This window comes from Trachinotus anak, unplaced genomic scaffold (assembly GCF_046630095.1).
Source record: "Trachinotus anak isolate AG129_WGS33_773 ecotype Australia unplaced genomic scaffold, CSIRO_AGI_Tana_v1 ptg000008l, whole genome shotgun sequence".
NCBI classification, from domain to species: domain Eukaryota; kingdom Metazoa; phylum Chordata; class Actinopteri; order Carangiformes; family Carangidae; genus Trachinotus; species Trachinotus anak.
In genome coordinates this window covers 17,977,651-17,999,805 of record NW_027273859.1, presented here as the reverse complement: position 1 = coordinate 17,999,805, position 22,155 = coordinate 17,977,651, and the positions used below count along the sequence as shown (strand labels likewise).

The 22,155-nt window shown below is 40.1% G+C and overlaps 4 protein-coding genes across 5 annotated transcripts; 3 read left to right on the top strand and 1 right to left on the bottom strand.

Moving 5' to 3' along the window:
• On the bottom strand, window positions 1-8,771 carry tspan36 (tetraspanin 36). Its single transcript, XM_071483187.1, has 7 exons — window positions 8,557-8,771; window positions 4,638-4,829; window positions 4,332-4,406; window positions 4,037-4,132; window positions 3,069-3,218; window positions 2,696-2,779; window positions 1-2,016 (listed from the first exon to the last, which is right to left on the bottom strand). Exons 1-7 carry the CDS (start codon window positions 8,614-8,616, stop codon window positions 1,936-1,938), a joined length of 738 nt encoding a protein of 245 aa, XP_071339288.1. The 5' UTR covers window positions 8,617-8,771; the 3' UTR covers window positions 1-1,935.
• Window positions 8,772-11,465: 2,694 nt separating this feature from the next.
• LOC139624230 (protamine-like protein) lies at window positions 11,466-12,367 on the top strand. Its single transcript, XM_071483183.1, has one exon. The coding sequence runs from the start codon at window positions 11,548-11,550 to the stop codon at window positions 12,109-12,111; it is 564 nt and encodes a 187-aa protein (XP_071339284.1). The 5' UTR covers window positions 11,466-11,547; the 3' UTR covers window positions 12,112-12,367.
• Window positions 12,368-14,875: 2,508 nt separating this feature from the next.
• Window positions 14,876-18,197, top strand: mpeg1.1 (macrophage expressed 1, tandem duplicate 1). Its single transcript, XM_071483182.1, has 2 exons — window positions 14,876-15,496; window positions 15,834-18,197. Exons 1-2 carry the CDS (start codon window positions 15,047-15,049, stop codon window positions 17,514-17,516), a joined length of 2,133 nt encoding a protein of 710 aa, XP_071339283.1. The 5' UTR covers window positions 14,876-15,046; the 3' UTR covers window positions 17,517-18,197.
• An 849-nt stretch (window positions 18,198-19,046) lies between these two features.
• Window positions 19,047-22,138, top strand: prf1.5 (perforin 1.5). 2 transcript variants are annotated; one of them, XM_071483180.1, is made up of 5 exons: window positions 19,047-19,383; window positions 19,753-20,028; window positions 20,224-20,495; window positions 20,670-20,811; window positions 20,985-22,138. In XM_071483180.1, the coding sequence occupies exons 2-5, from the start codon at window positions 19,759-19,761 to the stop codon at window positions 21,864-21,866; spliced, it is 1,566 nt and encodes a 521-aa protein (XP_071339281.1). In that variant the 5' UTR covers window positions 19,047-19,383; window positions 19,753-19,758; the 3' UTR covers window positions 21,867-22,138. The 2 variants fall into 2 exon arrangements, with proteins under 2 accessions (XP_071339281.1, XP_071339282.1); XM_071483181.1 differs by having other exon boundaries at window positions 19,270-19,383; window positions 19,734-20,028.
• The last annotated feature ends 17 nt before the right edge of the window (window positions 22,139-22,155 follow it).

The following is a 22,155-nucleotide window of genomic DNA, read 5'->3' as shown; positions in this document are numbered from 1 at the left end:
CAGGGCAGAAGGGTCATTTACATCAATGGACATTATTAATGCAACAGCAGGAGTACAGCTATTGATCACACATAGAGCAGATAATTGAAACTCCAACACAAGTAACAAGTTACATGAAAGTTTTGTTAATTTTAAATAGCCAAATAATTGTTGATATGAGATTCTTCAATCTCTGAAACATAAAAAAAATCATATTATGTTAAAAAACAGACTCAGAATGCATTCATGCATTTTTTCATTCATGTATAAATATAATAACTCAATGACAAAATATGTCCTTCTATCTTCTACTACCTCAGCAGAGCGCACATATTAGGTGTTTCTTTCTAGTTTATACTTCAAATTTAGAGCGTGTTCTCTACCACCACCTGCAGGATTTTCTTTTGTACTGCAACTAGACATACACCAGCAAAAACCCATGATACAGTCTTCTAATGCAGCTGAATTATTGTTGTTTGGGATTTGATTATTACATGACTGGGACAAGGGGGAAGAATGAGGTTGATGCATAGCTGGTTTGAATCATTTATGAAAAAGGTAAAGGGATAATTGAAGTCTGAATTAGACTAATGGTTGAAATCTGTTGTATCTACAATCTGATCAGTAGGTGGCCCAGCCTTTAATCTGTGCTGTGTGATGATTGATGACTATGACACGCCTTGACATGAGTTTATAATTTAATCTATCTCTTTGAGGCTTATGTAAAAAGGACACTCCTATCTTCTGTATGTGCCCAACTAAAAGGCCTCTTTATCAGCAGAGTCAGGAGGTAAGAGAGAGATAACCCCTGTGGTTCTCGTTCAGTGTAATGCTCTGAGTGTACCCCATGTACCAGAGTCCTCCTGCAAAAAATAACCCATCTGAAGTTAGGAAGGTGTTTTTGGCACAGAGCTTGACATGACTGGTTTTTTCTCCACTTCATTTCAGAAGGACACATAATAATATGTGTTCAACTGCTAGTATGTCCTATCTATACAGACTTAATCTTGAATTACAAAAGGTTAAAAAAGACAAAGAAAAAAAACACTGAAAACAAGGCAACACAAGGATGTATAACTTCACCAAACTCCAAATTATTGTGAAATGTTCACCTTTTTAATTTAGAAACATAATAAACACAGCCAAAGTCAAACTATATAGAACTGTAACTTAATGAAATACAGTTAACTGACCATATCATTATATATATATATATATACTGTACTCATTCATTCAGTTGGCTATAAATATTGCAATCCTAAATGAGGAATTAAACTGCTGTTGTTTTGTTCACAATCACAAAAAGCTTAATATATAGTTTGTACTCCTACATTATAGCACGATACAGATAATAATGTTTTTTAAAAGAATATCTACATGATGCAGCAGAATGAGAAGGCTCAGCAAGATTTACAAGTGAAAGTCTCAATGTCCAAAAATAATTTTCTTTTCCGGCACCTCTTCTCTCCTGTGATGTCACGGCAGCCGCACGTGGTTCACAGGCATGCATTTTAAACAGGTGGGTGCTTCAAAAGAGTAAGTCTTCCAGCAAGCTAAATCCAACAGGGATAAGCGTTTCCTTTCATTTAATTACTATGTGTCATTGTCATATGTGTTATGTCAAAGAGGGCCACAGCTCGGTTGTAACAGTACAGAAACCTTTGGCAGCTCGACCAAAATAGAAATCTTGTCATAACAATCTCCAGAGGGAAATTAAGACAATCACTCAAAATTCAAAGTCACATTTATGTCAATCTCATCTGAGAAGTGGTGTTACAATGACATGAGTTTGCCACTTGTGGGTATAATTTAAATAAATCAGTGTATTTATGTGTAATTGTATACAGAATGTTTGAACTGGAAGTCTTAGAATAAGGATGTCTGCCATTATCAAGTGGTCAGCAAACCTAATGGACTGAAATGCAGGGAGGTGGTGGGTGGTTTCAGGGGTGTGTTTCAGGCATAGAGAGGCTGGTAGCCACTCCTCAGGGTGCCAGTTCTACAGGTGATCACACATACGCTCAGCATCCCAAAGAACTGCAACAGAAAGAGTAAAGGTAATCAGACACAAGCTCTTAAAATGTATTTTCTGAAGCAGCGTAGGTTATCTGAACAGATAAGCTCTGGAGTGGAATGATAAGGGTTACAAGTACTTTAACTGCTGTATTTGAGTAGGTTAGGATCAAGGACTGCACTCAATCACTGTGAAAGAACAAGAATTACTGTCTATGGGACAATGAAGAGGACGTCCCACTCAGATATTTTCCCCTTGTAAGGCCTCGTAATCTCTGAGTTCAGCTTTCGTAGAAAGACTCAAAAGCATAATTGAATCAGTGAAGTGTAGGAATTCTGAGACGGCTGACAGGATGCCACATTGCACATTTTCTGTTTCATTGTTCTTTCACATGTGTGGATTTGAAGACAGATAATCCTCTATTAGATTCTCAATCAACAGTACTTCATCTTGTCAGTCACCCCTGATAAGCTCTGCTCGGTTAGGAAATCCATGCACTTGGAAGGTGCAACAAAGCATATAGAGAAGTATAATATGTGGCCTACTGCTATTTCTCCAAAACAATACACCATCTGTTGCACTGACTGGTGTGTATCTCCAATATCAGTTGACTCAACAGCTAACTAGCACATATTTAGCAGTTGTGAAAACCCATTACTGTATAAGTATCTGTTCTGTCATGGTGACTGCGCCTGTCCTTACCTTGATGATTGCAAAGCCCAGAATCACCAACATGGCATAACCCCACACATCCTGTAGGAGGCGTGTCAGCTTAGGCTCACAACCCTGGAACACATGCACAAGTGCAGTGATTATACACATGTACTCATCGCACCTCGGAAAAGTCTGTCTGAACATATCTGGGAGATAATTTGGTTTTGCAGACTTTCAAATTAAAAATCATTCAGTGTAAGATAATTCCTTCCAAATCACAGTTGGAGAAGCAGTCAAAAGAATTTATGAAGCAACACCAAATGAACAGCCTGCAGTCCCGGGCACAACGATGACATAAACATGTGTAACCATATGTACACTGACACAGTAAAAGAATGAAGTGTGATTCTGTATGATTTACCTCTATGTTGAGCAGGTCTAGTTGATCCAGTCTGCCTGTGCACTGTGCAGTGATGTTTTTACAGCAGGACCGAGGCACCGTGTTGTTGTGGCTGGTAAACCAGGTCGTGTTGGACCAGCTGGTGTAATTTTTAACTCCACAGCACTGCAACTGCACAGAGTCAAAGAGAGAACGGACAGGTGATAAGACAGGAGAAAAAGTTTTTTTTTTTTAAATGATTAAAAGAAAGGGAAAAGTAGAGGCTATATGAGAGAGAGTTACGGGAAATGTTCACCTTCTTACATTACCATCAATCTACATGAGTATAGTGAGTGAGTTATGGTACAGAAAGTTATTTTTGGATGTGTTAAGTCTTGTATATCTTTTGACCTTGCACGCTCTCCATCAGTCTGCTTTAACTTCTACCTCAGTGAGCAACTTCCTGCCTTTCCCACAATGACATGTGACAGACCCAGAGGTGTGAATCTGGTGCATCAAAGCACGTATTGTTGATTGTGTACGTAGTAGGGCTTTATGGGCATGATTTTTATTTGTTTGTACAGCTGAACAATAAATCAGTTTTGACCTTATTCATTGTCATTGATATACAGTATATCAGCAAACTGCAAAAGTAAAGTGTGACTTTAAAGTCATTAAAGTTTTTGACAGAGAAAATTGTTCGTTATGTGTTAAGGACGAGGGTTGAGTCAGTTTGGCCAGTTGTTCAAAGAAATAATAATAAATACATCACCAGCAAAATTTACAGTATATTGTGTTTTAGCTGTGGCTGTTTCAAGATGGCTTCTTTTTCTCCAAAAGTCAAGAGAGAGAAAGGCAGACTGAGAGCAAAATAAAAGAACAAGAGAGGGAAATGAAAGTAAGCAAGCGAGAGAGAAAGCAGGTGAAGCAGAAGAGATGAAAGTACAACTGAGAAAACGAAGCCAGACAAACTATTCATATGCAGATATACAGTAGAACATAACGCCGACCTGTTGCTGCAGGTAGTCCACACCTTTGGTCTCAGTGCCCTGTCCATCATACTTTGCAAAGGTCTGATTCATAGAGCGCTCCAAATCTCCGCTTATCTGGACAGAAAAGAAGAAGAAAAAAAAAAAAACACACACACACACATAATGTATGCAGTCAGGTGCTTTACTAAAAGGCTCACACAGTATACAAGTGTGCCAAAGCAGATTTAAAATGGAAAATGGTGGAGATTAAATATATGCTAATATAGGCCTGCAACAAACATTGTGTGTGAGAGAATATGGGACTGTGACTCACCTTGCCTTGGTAGATGAAGCTAAATACCAAAGCAGCTACTTCAGCGGCAAAGATCACCATGATGATCAGGAAGAACTGGACAGAAAGAAGTTGTTAAAAAATTTTGTGATTAAAATAAGAGTGAAAACAAAAGTTCATAAATGAAACATAAATGTTGACACCTAAAATGGCAACTGAAAATAAATGTTTGCGGTTGCATTTTCACCTTCGGATTGGCAAATGCCAAGGAACTGACTGAAGCACAAATTATAGCCTACACCTCACCTCTCCTGCCGCTCTGTCACACACACAGACACACACACTTACAAAGCTGAGGCCGAATTTGGACTCCCGGAGTGTAGAGCAGCATCCCACCAGACCAAAGATGAACATCACCACACCGATGCCGATGATGATAGCCGCTGGTACAAGTGTGTACTTGTCCTGGATGAAACTGTCAAAGTTGTCATAGCTCTTGATCACATAGACGCCAACATAGGTCAATGCCGCTCCTGCAGCCTGCAGGGAGAAACATCAACATCACGTGTTACACTTCCACAATTACCATGTGTGCATACAGATCAGAATGCTTTTAATTTTGCATTTATAATCAGTAATGAATTATACGATTATAACATAAAGAGTACACGCAAAGAAAACTCATTTTTAAAAATGATCATTATTGGACAGTACTTCCCTTTATGTTTGTCATAGTTGGTATTCTGGGAATGAACACAAAAATAAGGATCCCACTGAGATTAACACTATTGAACTGTGTACACCTTTATCTGCTGACACTGTTTAATTACACAACTAAGCTCTAGCTACGGAGTTGAGAGCTAAATTATGACACAATCTCCTAATTTTGACTGTTTCTGCTCCACTTGTATAGATCTGTGCTAAACAGTCAACAACCAGAAAATAATGGATCTTCAGCTTCTCCAGAAAACCTCAAAAATACCTGCATTAAACAAAGTTAAGTACTGCAGCAACAAACACACACCGATACGAGTGAAGGGACTTGTCACATGATGTTTTTTCTCTCTTTGTTGTAGTTGAAAGGGTCATGCTCATATTCTGTACAAAGGTGTTTTTTATGTGAAAATGATGTAGTTAAAACATAGTAAGTTGAATAACATGGGCTTTATTGAATTATAACATTTCAGCCTCTTTTCTTTTTTTTTTACAAATGGTAATAATAACCTGCCTATAATCATGAATACCAGTGAATATATAATGAGAACAACACTAAAAACACTTCAAACACTTTTAGATAGAGCACAGAGGGATTTCTAATTTAATTATCTGATATGACCTCATATGATGAACACAGGGTATAAGGTCCCTGGTGGTCAGTCCCTGTGGAGTCAGATGAAGATTAGGCATTAAGTCACACCATCATCATGACTTTTCATGACTATTCAAGTCATGCTCCAGTGGTGAACTCACCGGTCATAAGACTACAATTTTGTGCATCCACAGTACAGACTGCAATTGCAGCGTTATACATGATTTATCGTTTTATTGTAAAAATGACTGTGTACAATTACTTTGTTTATTCTGCTCTTTTTATCTGTTTAGCCATCTGGCCTAAAAGCTCAAAAGTCTAGAGGGTCCAGGCCACAAAGACTTCAAGAACAGAGGTAACAGTTGAGAAAACAATGGCTGTTATATGTTTATCTCATGATCAGCACTCCTAACTTCCTTTTGCCCTTTGACACTCATTGTGTCAGAGTTGATTCACCTCCAGTTGGCAAAAAAACGAAACAAAAAAGAGCAAAAAGGCTCAGCGATGGAAGCTAGATAAATAACACTTCAGAATCTAAACTGCAAATTAAATTAAGCTCAAATATAGCTGTTTTATTTCCTGGTAGCACAGCAGGAATATGAGAATAAGAAAATATGTGACCAGCTGAATTTCCAGTTGGAAAGTTTGTGGCAAAAATATGACGCTTTATAACATTAAAAAAAGGGAAGAAAAAATTATTGGAAATCCCCTTCATGTGTGTCTGTGTATTTGTGTCATGTTCAGTATTACTTCCCCTATAATGACATGACTTACACCTGGTGTGGTTGTGTTTTTTTCATGTGAAAATGTGTGTTTTGAGTGGCCTCACAATCATTCATCCCTCAGTTCAACCTCATGACTCACTTGTCTTAATCACTCCATAGTCACGGGATCCCAGTGGAGTAGTGAGTCTACCCCCCCTGTGGCTCACCCCTAATCTTTCCAGAAACTCTGATCTTGTGCCTAAGAAGCAGCACAAAGACGCTTACACAACATATAGCACCCATGCATGGTGCCACCTCTCTGGAATGTGAGAAACCTCTGGGCCGAAGTTTCTCAGTCTGTGGCCATGATTTTAGCGGGTCCCTGCACAGCAAATGTTCTGTAACCACACTGTACCGAGGAACCAGGTTCAAGGGGCAGACATGATGTAAGTTCAGCCAACCGGGAACAAATGACGCTTCAGCTCATGTGATTCCACACATTAAGAACACAACCTTTTAAACTTTTGATTTTCCCCCTAAATTAGCCAATTTATTTAGAAAAACAGTTTTATTACAGAATTGGACACATTCACTGATTCAATTTTAGAAAACAAAGAAACTATGTTTTATCACAGCACCATTACATCAGTTGTAAAGTGGATCATTTTATACACACTGTCGCTTAATTCACTACAATGTATCTGCCGTCCTTTGGAAGTTTGGGATCTTCAAAATACTTCAGATAAACTTTTTTGGGTTTGTTCTGTGTTTTCCCGCATAATATGTTTTGTTAAAGACAGACCTAGTGGTGGTATAGGCAGAGTGTAAAAGGATAAGCTGATGTTTTGGTCGAATTATGATTTCTTTTTGTCTTTAATAACATCTTTTCAGCATCTCTCCTATGTCCTCATTTCAGTTAGTCTTATTTATCAAAAATGTGCAGTTTCTCATCATCTAACTCACACAGCTACTTAAGACTCTTGGCCTGGTGAATCAGTAGAAAAAAATCAAAGATGGATGATTAGTGTTTTGCTCCACTACATGGACTTGTTTTGTTTAAGCAATTGACTGTTGGCCAAACAAAGTTTGTCTCATATTCTTTATAAACAGTTAACCGGCATGACAGACTACACAACTGAGATGTAGCTGTTAGGAGAAACGGGATGAACCTCATATGGGTGATCTTTAGAGATATGTTGTGTGTAAGGCCTCGCTGGTGAGAAATAAGGAAAGACTAACTTTGGAATACGGTGAAGGACAGAGGCCTGCAATAAACCCTATACACATTATAAATGGTTCAGCACAGACTCATCATGACTCAAATGAACATCACATTAGAAATTGGAAAATGGCAAGCATGAAACTCAAGGGGGAAGGTAAAGCATTAGATTGGGAGGAAGACAGAGAAAGAATAGGGGAGTTAAAAAAAAAATAAAAGTATGTGAATATTTGAATTGAAAAGATAAACCATGTTTGTGGTTTCCCTTACAAATAAACACACAGGACAGTTTTATCTCACAGTAATCTAATAACAGACATCAGCCGCAAACAGGCAGGGAAGTCTAGTCGGTCCCTTCAAAACCCATTTGCTCTGAGAGAAAGGGAGGACAACCGGCAACTGTTTGCCAGGGAGGCCAAATGAGGAGAGACATGGTGAATTATAAACCAGAGATATACAAATCCAGAGTTTACTTTGACAAAAAGCCAGATATGAACTCCTGTCAGACTCTGGTCACGAGTCACTCATAAGCAGCCCACTCACTTCCTTACTTTTCAGTACAAGTCCCTAAACTCTAGTTTACAGTATAAGCACTATAGACAAACACAAGTCTAAGACAGATGGAGTAGGACCTCTTGGGTCACACGGGATGGGTGACCCAGTAAATCACTGTTCCCCTGAACGCAGTTTGACCTCCGTTCACATTATTGAGAAATGTCACTCAAAGACCTCTAGGAATCACTCGGCCTTTCTTAAAATGAATTGCGCCAATGTGACTGAGGAACAGTTAAAATGAGGAAGAAGCCTGCAGTGTGGTGGTAAGGATGCAGGCCATCAGGGTGGTTATCAAGTCGTAACCCTGATTTTTTTTTTTTTTTTTTTTTTTAATCTAAACCTGAGAGTACACAGGGCTCACAGACCACAACCGAACAAGTGAGGATGATTTACAGAAAAAAGGCACCAAACACATCTCTGCTCTCGTCTCTCCAGCTGCGAGGAGACCTTCCCAGGTGAAGAAATGACACCACGACTTACCCAAAATATCAAGCTGAGGAAGAGGAGGATGGTCTTGGACGTTAAGATCCCGCAGTCCATGCTGGCTGACCGAGGTGAGGACAGTGAAGGAAGAACTGTGAAGTCGCTGGGCTCCGGTTTTTATTCTCGCCGACCCTCCGCGTCAATACTGCCGCTGCTCGCTTGGTCACAAGTTCTCTCACTCAGCCCGGCTGCAGTGAATGTGATCACATGGTCACATGCTCCGGGGAGGAGAGCGATGTAACAGCAGGTCCAACAGCCCCTCAGCTGGAGAGCCGTGTCACATCACACAGGGCTCTCAGAGGAGAGCGGAAAAACCCGCAGAGACGCAGGACACAAAAGTAAAACTGAGGCTAGTGTGTCATTTTGGGGAAACATTTCTATACAGAACAGAGAAATGCACTTTAATCTTGATTTGATATGCCATAGGGTCACCTTTGATCTACATATTTGTGTGTCTGTTTAAAAAAAACAAAAAACACACACACACACACACACACACACACACACACACACACAAACGCAGCGGCGCTCAGCCTCTTTTTTTCATTTTCATACGTTATTCATAACAACTACACCACAAACTACTATACTCACTTATGTATATGACTGGATGACTGGGACTCTTCTGCTCAATGACATGAATTACTCAGACATTAGAAAAAGAGAGAGGCCTGGGGGAAAAACACTACATCAACATAGGGGTTGGGGGTCTTCTGTTGGCTGAGGTGAATGCCTGAGTTACTTCACAGTGGCACTGGTAGGTGGGCTGAATTTGGGTGATTTAATCCATTGACTCATTTAGCTCACGGAAACTTGAGGGAGCACAACATAAGGTAACAGCTGCTCTTCTGACTGTGACACAAATAACTCCTAACACTTTTCAAACAACAGCACATAACCTAAAGGGAGTCACTTACAAGTACAAAACACCTTACGTTTTCATTAAAAGCCCCTGTAGACAAACTCGTAAAAGTTTTGGTTTAATGATTATGGTGATAACACGTTGGTTACACTGTCAAAATCAAATCCAAGCTACATACAGTAAAAACATGACATTAATGGGCCTGTTTCTGTTCCTCTGGTCCAACTTCATCTGATCTGGGATCATCCTCTGTTCTCCACTTCAGTCCGTGTTGATTTGAAGGTTTCTATATGCTCATCCCCAGCAGATAGTCATTTAATCCAAAAAAAACTCTGTGGCACAGACGGGCCATCAAAAAACAGAACTGTGTTTTTGTTAAATTTCATCTGAGTTTATCGCAACACAAATTGTGTGTTTGTGTGTGTATTTGTGTGTAACAGAAGGAGGCGCTATCAGTGCACTACAGAGGGTACACTACATTTGCCAATCTTTTCCCTCCAGACACATACACTTTATCTCTGTGGTTCAAGCAGTTTATTTGAGTATTTTTGAAACAGTTAAGATTACTGATATTCCAGTCCATTTGTCTAATAATCATTTCCAGGAAAAACAAAATAGAGTAATCCAGATGTTGGATCAGGTTCATGTCATGCAAATGCAATTCAAACTAATAAAACAAACCCATGTTTTCTACTGTTGTTAAAGCTTTCTTCTCATCAGTAACATTTGTAAACACACAATCAAGCAGACCTCAATATATAATATTAATGTGAGAATTACAAAAAATACTGATTTTCAATCAATGAATTATATAATCTATCTGAATATACCTGTAATTTGGTCAAAATTAAATTTCTCACTACCATGTAAAAGAACACAAAATGGTTACAAATAATAAAAAAAAATGCATTTTATGTCTGAAATCTGACTGAACATCATAGTTCAAATAGTCTTCAGTACGATAATAACCTACTCCGCTGTACATTAAAGCATGTTTATGCTGTTCATCAACCAACAGACTGAAGAAAGGCCATCAGAGGAATATTCAGTGTAGTGTGATATATGGCTTCAGTGATTCTTTTGCACTTGCTTTAACCAGTCTATGTATATGCAGAGGACACAGCAGGTTAAAAGCTTAAAATTGAATCAATCCCTTTTTTATGGCATCATGTTCTAGATAAAATGATTAAACTGGTTATCAAACTATGGATTGTCACTTTAATGGGAAAGAATCTGGTTTTAAATGTACAGACATGCACACTAATGTGAATGCCTAGCTCACTGGTTGTTTCATAAAGAGAATAAAGTTCAAAAAGACCCGGGAAATTAATCTTAAATTCGTTTCTCTGGCTGCCCCTCCTCATAGGCTGATAACTCCTATTCTGGCTGAGTTCCAGCTCCCGTCACAAAGACATACAGTAGCCTACAGTAATATTTTCAGCACATAAATGTGATAATATAAAACTTCATTTCTGTAATCTAATTTTTCACTTCTCACTTCTCACTTCATGCTTTCATTAAAACTGCCCTTGCTTCTGAATTTCAGGAATTAATATCTATGTTGAGGTCACTCTCTGATGGGTCTGCAAGGCAACTGTGTTTCTTTGGTCATATTTAAATGAATTTAATTACCAAAAACAGATGAAATAAAACTAAGTTTTGAAGCCAGTATAACAGACACATTACTATTTAACCTTATTTAATCTTAAAAGTCTGTACTTGATTATTTTGAGTGTGTGATCTTGTTAAAATGTTCAAAATACATGCCTCAAATTACACTTTACCACAGCTAACTACTAACTGCACAACAAACATTTATTAAATCCCTGAATATAAAAATATAAAGAGACAGTTAAGATCATGCTGATTCTTATGATGTGCTTTCTATATGGATATTCATCATTTTATGCAGGATTTTTACAGAATAATCCAGCTGGAGAAAACACAAACTTTATCAAGTTTGAGTGGGAGAGAAGAGGCGCACTGTGGTGGCGGGTCTCACTCTACACGGTTCTCATCAGGGCTTTATCAACCCTGAACGCGTCAAGAGGGCAAGCAGAGATATCACTCTGTCCTAGTCTCTCTGTGAACCTCACTCATCCGATCCAAGCAGTGGTGCCATTACAATGTCTTCTGCGGTGATTGCTTTGCCCTCAACGGCTCCGGCCAAATCTCCAAAGAAGAGAGCCAAGTCTCAGAGGAAGAAGACAGGTCCCACAGTTTCAGACCTGATACTTAAAGCCATGTCTGCGTCCACCGAGCGCGGTGGCATGTCCCTGGCAGCCCTGAAGAAGGCTCTGAAGGCTGGAGGATACGACGTGGTGAAGAACAAAGCCAGAATCCTCATCGCCATCAGACGATTGGTGGCCAACAAATCCCTCATCCAAACCAAGGGTACTGGGGCCTCAGGTTCCTTCAAGCTGAACAAGAAGCCCCCCACACCTCGAAAGAAGAAGGTGGTGAAAAAGAAGAAGCCAAAGGCGAAAAAGGTCAAGAAGACCAGAGCCAAGAAAGCAACCGCAGGTGGCACTCCAGCCAAGAAGTCACCTAAGAAGAAGAGGAAGGCAAAGAGTCCTAAGAAAGCCAAGAGGCCTGCTGGAGCCAAGAAGCCCAAGACGCCGAAGAGTCCCAAGAAGGCCAAGCGCAGGGTCACCAAGTCTACCAGGACCAGGGCTGCTGCCAAGAAGTGAAGCCTCTCTCTGAACACTAAATGCTGCCCAAAAGTGTTTATAGTGGCATTTAACTCTGGCATTAACTGTGTGGACTCAACTTCTGCATTGATTCCAAGAACATGAGTTTGTTTGAGCTATTTTACAGCTTTTCTATAGGAGAAAATACTGACCCTGCTTTTTTTACACACCTTTTCTTGCCACAATGCGCTGTGGCTTACAATGAATTGAACTGCTATTGTTGGAATTAATAAACCTATTACTTTTTTTTAATTTACAGAGCGTGATGTGTGATTTTATCAGTTTTGAACAACAAAAATGACTCAGACAAACTGGATATAAAGCAGATTTTATCTTCTCTGTCTGCACAAGAAGAGTTTCAGTCGATATTTACACTTATGACTAAGGGCATTATTTAGTTCTGAATATTTCTTTGTCATTCGGTGCCATCGAGTTCATTATAGAAAAAGAAAGAGTTGCTTCTGTTGATGATTTTATCACTACTTACAGAACATGTTTGTTGTGAATTGGCAGACGGCACATGCAGCTATTGCAGTCACATATTAGCATGAAAAAAAAAAGACTTCTCACATCTCTGTTGAATTTGTTAAGAAGTAACTTTGTAACGATGTTGTTTGTTTGCGCTTATTTCAAGTGAAGGGGTGGGACCGCGCTGGTCATAGAGCAGCAGCTGCTGACAATCTCCAGCTGCTTGCAAACGCAGCTGATCATCTCTGACAACAGCGAGGCTGGATGGGCGGGACAGGACGTGTTCGTTGAGGCTCCTCTTATCTCCGGCAGGAAAAACACGGCAGGGTTTCAGTGGGGCTGAAGCGATAGTGATGTCCGCCATTTCTTCCTCATCCAAGATCATGAGGGGATTTAGAAAGCAGATTCAATTATCTCATAAAAAAGAAAGAACGGCGAACGGCGTTGGGATTTCAACTAGTACTGAGGTCAATGTTAAAAAAAAAAAAAAAAAAAAAAAAGACAAAATGATATGATTCATATTCACACACAACTAATAGTGTTTTGGTGCTTGGGGCTGGAGCAGGGAGGCCCTGAACCCGCACAGTGAAGGCGCCTCTTAACATCGTTCCGTGTCGCCATCTACTGGACGATTTCAGGAACAGCTCATTCACTGAAGAGGAAGCCACTGGTACTGACAGACTGCTGGCTGGTGAGGTTCATCACAGCTCAGTTTTAAATCATTTTAACAAGTCGTTTCTGTAAAATGATATTCTGCTCACATTGAACTCGGCGTTTTCCATATTTAGAGTCCTACAGAAACTCTCATCTGGAATTAGATGTTTAACTGTTAATAGAAGAAAAAAAAACTATTCATATAAACTAACTAAGATTTAGTTTTGTGTATTCATTCCAATAAAAAAATAAATGTGCAGTCAATTGAAATAAGTTAGCTCTAAAAGTCAGTGAGCAAAGCAGTATAAAGTAGTATGTAGTCAAACAAATGGAATTGGCATTAATTAACAAATAACCCCCAAACATATAGAACATATGAATGTATTTTACCGTTTCTAAAAACGTAATCTCTCATAATCTCTCACATCTCTCTTTTTTTTTTTATTGATTATGAAGTAATTTTACACCAGTAATTCAATCACTTGAAAGATGGGCAGCCAGTAATCTTTTTTTCCACCCATGTGTTCTCCTTTATGATGTAGATAAGCTTAAATATGGGGAAGGTTGCACTGTGTATTTCCGAGTCCTATTACCTGTGACCCTGTTAGTGTTCCTGTTTTTTCAGAGATGTGTTGTGATGGAAGCAGATAATCAGAGATAATATTAGATAATTTGTAATGTAATGATTAATTTGCCACTACATATTAACCTAAAATAAACAATGAGAAAAAAAAAAAGGAAAATTCCCTGTTGGTGGTATAAAACATAACATTCACTTTTTTTTTGTTATATTGTTAGAAATATATATTTCATTTTATTGAAATGCTGCTGGTTGTTCCAACATTGGTAGTTTGCCAGACATTAGAGCTTTGGTCTGATTGCTGGGTGGTGACTCAGGCTCTCAGGGCATTTCCAGTGACATGCACTCATGTGACTCTTGCACATGCAAACACATGCAAACACGGCAACTTGCTTACAATAGAGTTTGTTTTCATATCTGCTTTCTCTTCCTTTTGAGAGGAGGAAGTCCCCTAACAATTTTAACTTCACATAGGGCCAATAAAGAACAGTGTATCTACATACTTATGCAGTGTACCTGGTTCATTTAACCTCTGGTCTGTTGGGTTTAGATCAAATATAAGGTCTAGTTTCCCTTTTTTTCTCACTTAACACCTCCTTTGTGGAAACTCAATCATTTTTCTTTCAACAGGTAACGGTTTGTGTGTTTTTGGTGGGAGTCATCATAACTTGTGCATATTACTCTCAAGTTTATTCCAGCACTATTTTATAACCTAAGCCTATTTCACCTGTATTTTCCATTTTATCCTCATTGTTTATTTTAGGTTAATGTGTAGCAGCATATTAATCATTACATTACAAAGCATTTATTTTGTAATCTTTTAATTATTTGAATGATAAAATAGCACAAATGACAGTAATTGCAGGATCTAAATCACAGTATATAGCTTAACAACACAATTCTGCTACAGGTTTTATGATATTGCCATGGTTATATTATGCTGTTTATTTTTCTGTTATAGAAAATAATCTTTACTTAGCACTTAGTCATAACTTAGGAAGAGTATTCAGGTTAAAGTCTTAGTTCTAGATCAATAAGTAGCTTACAGAATATGTTTTGGCACATAGAGAAATGCAGACTTGCATATGAAAGTAAGACCTTATCCACCCACGCCAGTGGTTAAACAAGATCTTCCTGTTTGTCATATGATAAACTGCATAAGAAAAGGAGGAACTTGGCTTAGATGATATACAGTATTCAACCATCTTGACCCTCATTTCTGACACAGACAGCATGAAGACAGCAGCGGTTCTCCTGGCTCTCTCTCTCCTTCATGTCTGCTCTCCTATCCCAATCAGTCGCCCAACCAACTGGCTCAGACAATGTCGTGCCTCCACCAACCTCTCCATCACAGCACTGGAGGTGCTGCCAGGTGGAGGCTGGGACAACCTCCGGAACATGGATATGGGTCGAGTTATGAACCTCAGCTACTTCCAGTGCCAGACCACTGAGGACGGGGTCTACCTCATCCCAGATGAGGTGTTTGTCATTCCCCACAAAGAGACGGGTGTGGAGACCAACTCAGAGATAATTGACTCCTGGCTGGAGCAGAAAAGCACGACAGCTCACACCATAAATGCAGACATATCCTTCTTCTCTGTGCTGAATGGCAAATTTTCTACTGAGAGCCAGAGGATGAAAACGCATCAAGTCAAAGACTCTTCAACTACAGCCAGAGTGCAGGTACGAGTTTATATTGCTTTAGTTTAGATGTACAAAATAAAAAAGCACTAAAAATAAAGAGCAGTTTATTGACCAAGAGCTAAAATCGAAGCTATTTTGTTTAAGCCTACTCTAACTTTGACTGCTTATAAATTTGGCTGAAAATTGTTCAGTGCCTTAAGTATTCAATTTATTTATTGCTCAATTTAACATGGGCAGACTGGATTAAAAACACTGTTAGTCAGAAGGCTATTTTTCATCACTGGACACATTTTACAGTCATTTTAAAACACAAAAAAAAAAAAAAAACAAAAAAAAAATGACACAACATTTCATGTTATACTCCTTTCTTTCAAAGGTTCGTAATTTCATCTACACAGTTAAGGCTTATCCAGACTTCACTCTGGACACACGCTTTGCTCAACAAGCCAAAGAGATAGCTGATGCAATTGAAAACAACCAGACAAGGAATGCAGACTATCTCTCAGAGAAGATGGTGCTGGACTATGGAACTCATGTTATTACTAGCGTCGATGCTGGGGCTTCTTTGGTGCAGGAAGACTACCTCCGTTCTACATATGTGTCGGACAGCGTATCACAAAGTTCCTCTGTCACAGCTCTGGCTGGCTTCAACTTTTTTGACAAACTCAAGTTCGACATAAGCAGTAAAAATACCGAACAGAGTTCATCACTTCAAACATATCAGTCCAACATTCAGTACTCTCTTATTCAAAGCCATGGAGGTGGCACACCTTTCTATCCTGGCATCACTCTGCAGAAGTGGCAGGAAAGTACCAAAAACAACCTGGTTGCTATTGATCGCTCAGGATTTCCCCTACACTACTTTATAAACACAAACACCATCCCTGATCTGCCACAGCCTACAGTTGGCAAAGTGGCTCTTAGAGTGAGTCAAGCCATAGAACGATACTACAAGGTCAACACCCGCCCTGGCTGTGTTGACATCAGCTCCAAGAACTTTAACTTCCAGGCCAATGTGGATGATAATTCCTGTGAGGGCCCTGCTACAAACCTTAGTTTTGGTGGTGTCTATCAAGAGTGTATACAACTCAGCCAAGACGCAGGTCCACTTTGTGATTCCCTGGCCCAGAAAAACCCTGATACAGGTGGGTTCTCCTGTCGTTCACCTTACTCCCCAACTTTACTGAGATCAGAAGTGAGACAGCAGGGTTACAGGGCTCGCCACTGTTATGACGAAAGCTATGACTGTGGATTTTTATGGTTGGACACTTGTTATAAATCACATTGTCAGGACATCTACTATGTTCGCTCCGCTCGCATCAACACCTACTGGTGCTCTGTAAATGGACAGGCTCCGGACAACACAGGTTATCTGTTTGGAGGCTTATACAGCCCCTCTCTCCTGAACCCCCTCACCAAAACTAAAAGCTGCCCGCAAAACTTCATTTCAGTCAAGTTTCTCTCGGATGGCCAAGTGATCTGTGTGAGTAATGACTATGAAACCGGTGCCAGATACGCAGTACCGTTCGGAGGCCTCTTCAGCTGTCAGTCAAACAACCCGCTGGCCGGAGGCCAACGACGCTGCCCTCCCAAGTTCAGTCAGCACCTTGCTACAGTGAGCGATGGCTGTGAAATTCTTTACTGTGTCCAGTCAGGACTGTTCACAGGTGGGCAGCTGCTGCCAGTCCATCTTCCACCTTTCACTAAACCTCCACTTATCAGCATGCAAGCCACCAACACTGTAATGGTTATGACTGAAGGGGAAAATAGCTGGGTTAGAGTGGGGCAGACCAAGACATGGAAACTTGCCAAGCCAGAGGAAATCAGGGAAATTGCACGTAAGCTTAACCCAGAATTTAGTCAGATGTCTAGCGGAGAAAAGGCAGGTGTAGCCTTTGGGGTGATGGGCATGATGGCACTGGTTGTCATTGGGGTAGTAGTCTTGGTGAAGAGAAGGAGAAGGCTGTCTGGGTTTAGCATGACTAGAGGCTATCAGGAGATACGTGGAGAGGTTGGGCCTGACGAAGGAGAGAGGGAGACACTGCAAGATGAGGCTTAAGAAAACCAAAACTTTGAGGCTTGGCACACAGAGACAGGTTAATCTACTGTGACAAATTCTGTTCTTAAATTTTCAATTTCTCCTCAGAAATCACTTTCACATGTCTAATGGGAATGGAAAAGTTTCACATTTGAGTAAAAGATAGTAAATGTAATAGTTTTAATTATAGATTAATAGGTAGAGATTTTTGTGTAATATCATGATGTGTACTTTAGGCTGTTGTTTAGCATTGATTAACTTTCCATTTTGCATTTACTAACTTAAGACAATATCATACTCCATTAAATAAGATCTAAGACACAAATTACTCTAAAGTGTTCTGTCTTTAAAATCACGAATGGTAAACTGAAAACAGAGCACAAGTGATTTCCAAAAGCCATAGTGAACCAATACTGCCCCCATGAGGCCAAGACACTCATTGCCATTTAGTACATAAACATTTTTATACTTGGTACAGAAATTGAATGCTTTTTATGACTTTGTTTGAATATACCATTCATCAAACATGATGTTTAGAAAAATTATTTTTTTTGTCTGACTAAAACAAGCATTAGATTTAGGATATATTTTTGTACTGTATTTTCTTTAATCATGCAACTAAAATCAAGAGTATTTGTAAATGTATGTAAATCAAACTCTTCTGCACTGCTCTTAAGTATTAATTAAAGCCATTTAAAACAATTTCATGGATCTGTATCTTCATTTTTATATTCTAATATTATATTTTTATATTTATGTCTCTGGTCATTTAAAACTTTAGAAACATCTGAAATTCTCTAAAATAAACCATTGGTAAGTGGTCACTTGCACAAAGTCATTGGCCTGATAACAGGTCTGCATGATGTTTATAATATATCTAAATGTGTAATTATGCGTAAGTATTATGTAAATTTTAGTACAAACACACAGCGGTGCCAGTTGAAGTGAAGTCACACTAAATAGGCATGCATAAGTCTGTAAACGTGGCACCAAAGCACATATTGGTTCTCTAAATATAACATCAAAACTGGGTTGGAAAATAAATCTTTTCTCCATCTCATGCTGAATGAAACATCTTGCACAGAGCGACACTTTTATCTGCCCTGACCTCACTGAGAAAACCACTAACATTCCACCCACATCCATAAATAGACAAAGGCGAAGCTGACTTCATGGTTTTGGTCAGGTTATCAGTACACAGACAGGCTGGCTCAGACATTATATAGACAAAAACACACTCAGTAACACACACAGACATACACACATGTACTGTACACTCACATGCATGTACATATACATGCACACATCCATTTCCCGTAAAGAGTGCTCAGACCAATGTGCATCTTTTCTCTCGTGACTATACAGAAATCTCCCTCCCCCACACATGCACGTGCACACACACACACACGCAGCTGTGAGGGATTCATAAAGCTTGGTCTTGAACATGAAAACAAACCCACTCATGCTGAGGAAATTGGTAAGGCCTTAGGGGGAGAGAGAGAGAGAGAGAGAGAGAGAGAGAGAGAGAGAGAGAGAGAGAGGAAGAGGGATAGAGAGACAGATACATAGCACTGAAGCAGGGGAACTCCCTCCTTGGTCTGTTTCATGAGGCGGAGGACAGACAAAAGAGTGCGCTCAGTAAGCTTTCAGTGTAGCCTGCCCGAGAAGCCAAAGCTCTCTCAGCCGTGATTTAAATTTCAGCAGGATCAAGACTTTAGCCAGTTTGCAGTTCATCATTTACAGTGAACTGTGCCATCGATGGGCTTTGGTGAAGAGGAAGCGTTAAATCAAGAGAGGCATTATAAAAGGGGAAGAAATCTACAGCCTGACAACTCCTAAAAGAAGACAAAGACACAAACTGAAGGACGGTAAAACAAACACATACAAGGTAAGAGTGCCGTGCTCTCTGATAATGTACTGTTTTTAGAGCATGCCTGTGGTGCACGTTTTTAATGTTGACACATCTGTGGCAGGATTACTCCAGTTTAAAAAGCAGAGAGGATTAGAAGCTCATCTGCCTTTACTGTGTAACAGACATAGTTCATCTCCTATTATAAGTCTGCTCACTGGTAAACCTGTGGAAATGTGTTTGAATTTAAAGGCAAATGAAACAACTATGAAAAATACTTTTACTGGGATTCATATGAGACATATTATAGGGAGTACCTTATGGCAAAATGTCCTTATACAAAGTAATTGTTAAAATCCAGAACTCACAGACTACTTTCTCAACCCCAGTGTGCTCTGTTACATTTAGGTAACCATGAAAGCAGCAGAATATCAACGGAGCAACTTCTTTCTGATGACATTGGCTCTGCCTGTTATGTTGGAGATCTGTGTGGTCCAGGGCTGTCGCACTGGCTCTGGGTCAGAGTGTGAGAAAGCTCCTTTTGTCCCTGGCCACAACCTGGCAGGAGAGGGTTTTGATGTGGTCCGGATGCGTCGAACAGGGGCGTATGTCATCAATGTCAAAGCTCATCTGGCTGACAACCACACCTGCACACTGTGTCCAAACCGCTTCCAAAATGGACAGGTGAAAGCTGTAAAAACTCACTGCTCAGCCCTGTCCTCTTAGTCTTCTTCATGGCATCTTCACTCAGTCTAAACTCTCTTCACTTATTTCCATTGAAAACAGAGTGCCTCCTCCTCTGTTTTTTCCACTTCCGTTAACTATTTTCTTCCTCCACCTGCATCCTCATGTATATCCTGTCATTTCTAACCTCCCCAGGTTCAGAGGCTCCCAGCAGCAGTGCTTGACTGGCGTCCCTTCAGCCGCTGCAATAAGCAGCTTTCTAGTGCCCTCCACCACTCTGTGGACTCCCTGCTGCGCAGCTCCAGCTCCCTGGTTAACAACAACTGGGATCTGGGTTTGAGCCTTGATAATATTGGCAAGGCAGTGCTAGGAGGAAGCCGCTCGGACCTAGCGAAGTTTGCTCGTTCGCAGCACAGCGTGGACAAAGCCACTTTTGCCATCCATGAAATCAGTTGCACCTACTACAGGTAAATAAGAACTAATGGAACATAAAAGAAACACGTTTTTTGCATAGTTACAATGGCTTAAAGTGAGACCTCTCTGTGAACACAGCTGTTTGTGTTTGCTACAGAAAATGTATTATTATAAATTATATTTTCATGATGTCCTGATTCAACTCCACATGGCTTTTGTTTTTTCAGCTACAGACTGGCTGACCATCCCCAGCTGAGTGCAGAGTTCACAAAGCATCTGAAGAGACTCCCGCAGAGTTTGAACACAAGCCAGAGCAGAGCCCTGTATAGACGGCTGATAGACACCTATGGAACACACTACATACACCAGGTCAGAGAAATGTGATGGATACACATGGTCTTCTTTCCATTTACTTGCCTTTTACGCTACAGAACGTCTTTTTGATATAGTTGTGCAAAATAATGCTGAAGATAATGACATAGATGGGTGATGAATCATGTTACTGGGGAGTTTCAACCTTCATTGAATTGTTTATTTCCTAGGTCCAGCTTGGTGGTAAAGTGAAGCGAATCACTGCCTTCAGGACCTGCCTGGCCACACTGAGGGGTTTCTCTGAGTCTGAGATCAAAAACTGCCTGAATGTTGAACTACGAATGGCTCTAGGTTTCCTTCCTGCTAATGTATCCTTCTCCAACAAGTGTGACAGCCTCTTGAAGGGAAATATGAGCATGGGCTTCTACCAAGGCTTCATGACCCATAAGATTGAGGTTATCGGAGGGGAGAGGTACTTCCCCGACATCCTCTACCAGCAGGACCCATCTGAAGCATACCACAGCTGGATGAACAGCCTCCACGACAACCCTGATGTGGTTTCTTATGCCATCTTCCCTCTGCATCATTTGGTGGAGGACTCACAGATCAGTGCTAATCTGAGAGGCATTGTCACTGAGTATATCAAAGAGAGCCAGCTGCAGGCCGATCAGCTCAAGAACTGTTCGCCAACTCCCAACCTGGACCATAACTGCTGCCCTTTAAGGGCTGGCAGAGGAACTCTGAGACTGGAGATCCACAGAGCTGCGGGTCTGAGGGCTGACACCTTCACAAAAACAGACGCCTATGTGAAAATCTTCTACAACGGCATGTACGAGGAGACTGAGACGGTAATGGACAACAATGACCCAGTGTGGAATGCCACTTATGACTTTGGCTCAGTTGAACTGGGTCAGGAGTTGAGGTTTGAAGTCTGGGACAGGGATGTGCTCTATAATGACAGAGCTGGGATATGTGTTGTATTTCCTGAGCGAGGAACTCACTCTCTCAGCTGTCAGCTCAGCAAAGGAGTTCTCTACTTCACTTACACCATTAAATGTGATGCTCACTTGACAGGCTTTAAGTGTGGACGATACTCACCAAATGCTGAGTAGATTAGATTACAATGTTTTAATATATATTTGAGTGTTTTCTTGATAAATATTGTGACTTGTCACAATTTTTAACTAGAACTAGTAAACTGATTTCCCTTGCATTTTAACTGGAAACATTTAGAGGCCATGCCATTGTTAGAATAGAAAAATAATAGTAGCCAGTTGTCTTCTATGTAATGTTTTCTAATGTCTCAGTAAGAAATAACCATATCAATGTCCTTATACATCCATTGTACATACCAAAATAAAAAAGATTTCGATTTAGGAAACTGCCAGTTACATACAAGTA

Coding starts and splice junctions, on each gene's coding strand:
- tspan36 (XM_071483187.1), bottom strand. CDS start 8,616: ATGGACTGCGGGATCTTAACGTCCAAGACCATCCTCCTCTTCCTCAGC. Junction 4,830..8,556: donor TCCTCAGCTTGATATTTTGG/GTAAGTCGTGGT, acceptor TTCTCCCTGCAG/GCTGCAGGAGCGGCATTGAC. Junction 4,133..4,331: donor GCTTCATCTACCAAGGCAAG/GTGAGTCACAGT, acceptor TTTTCTGTCCAG/ATAAGCGGAGATTTGGAGCG.
- LOC139624230 (XM_071483183.1), top strand. CDS start 11,548: ATGTCTTCTGCGGTGATTGCTTTGCCCTCAACGGCTCCGGCCAAATCT.
- mpeg1.1 (XM_071483182.1), top strand. CDS start 15,047: ATGAAGACAGCAGCGGTTCTCCTGGCTCTCTCTCTCCTTCATGTCTGC. Junction 15,497..15,833: donor CAACTACAGCCAGAGTGCAG/GTACGAGTTTAT, acceptor TTTCTTTCAAAG/GTTCGTAATTTCATCTACAC.
- prf1.5 (XM_071483180.1), top strand. CDS start 19,759: ATGAAAGCAGCAGAATATCAACGGAGCAACTTCTTTCTGATGACATTG. Junction 20,029..20,223: donor ACCGCTTCCAAAATGGACAG/GTGAAAGCTGTA, acceptor TAACCTCCCCAG/GTTCAGAGGCTCCCAGCAGC. Junction 20,812..20,984: donor GAACACACTACATACACCAG/GTCAGAGAAATG, acceptor TTTATTTCCTAG/GTCCAGCTTGGTGGTAAAGT.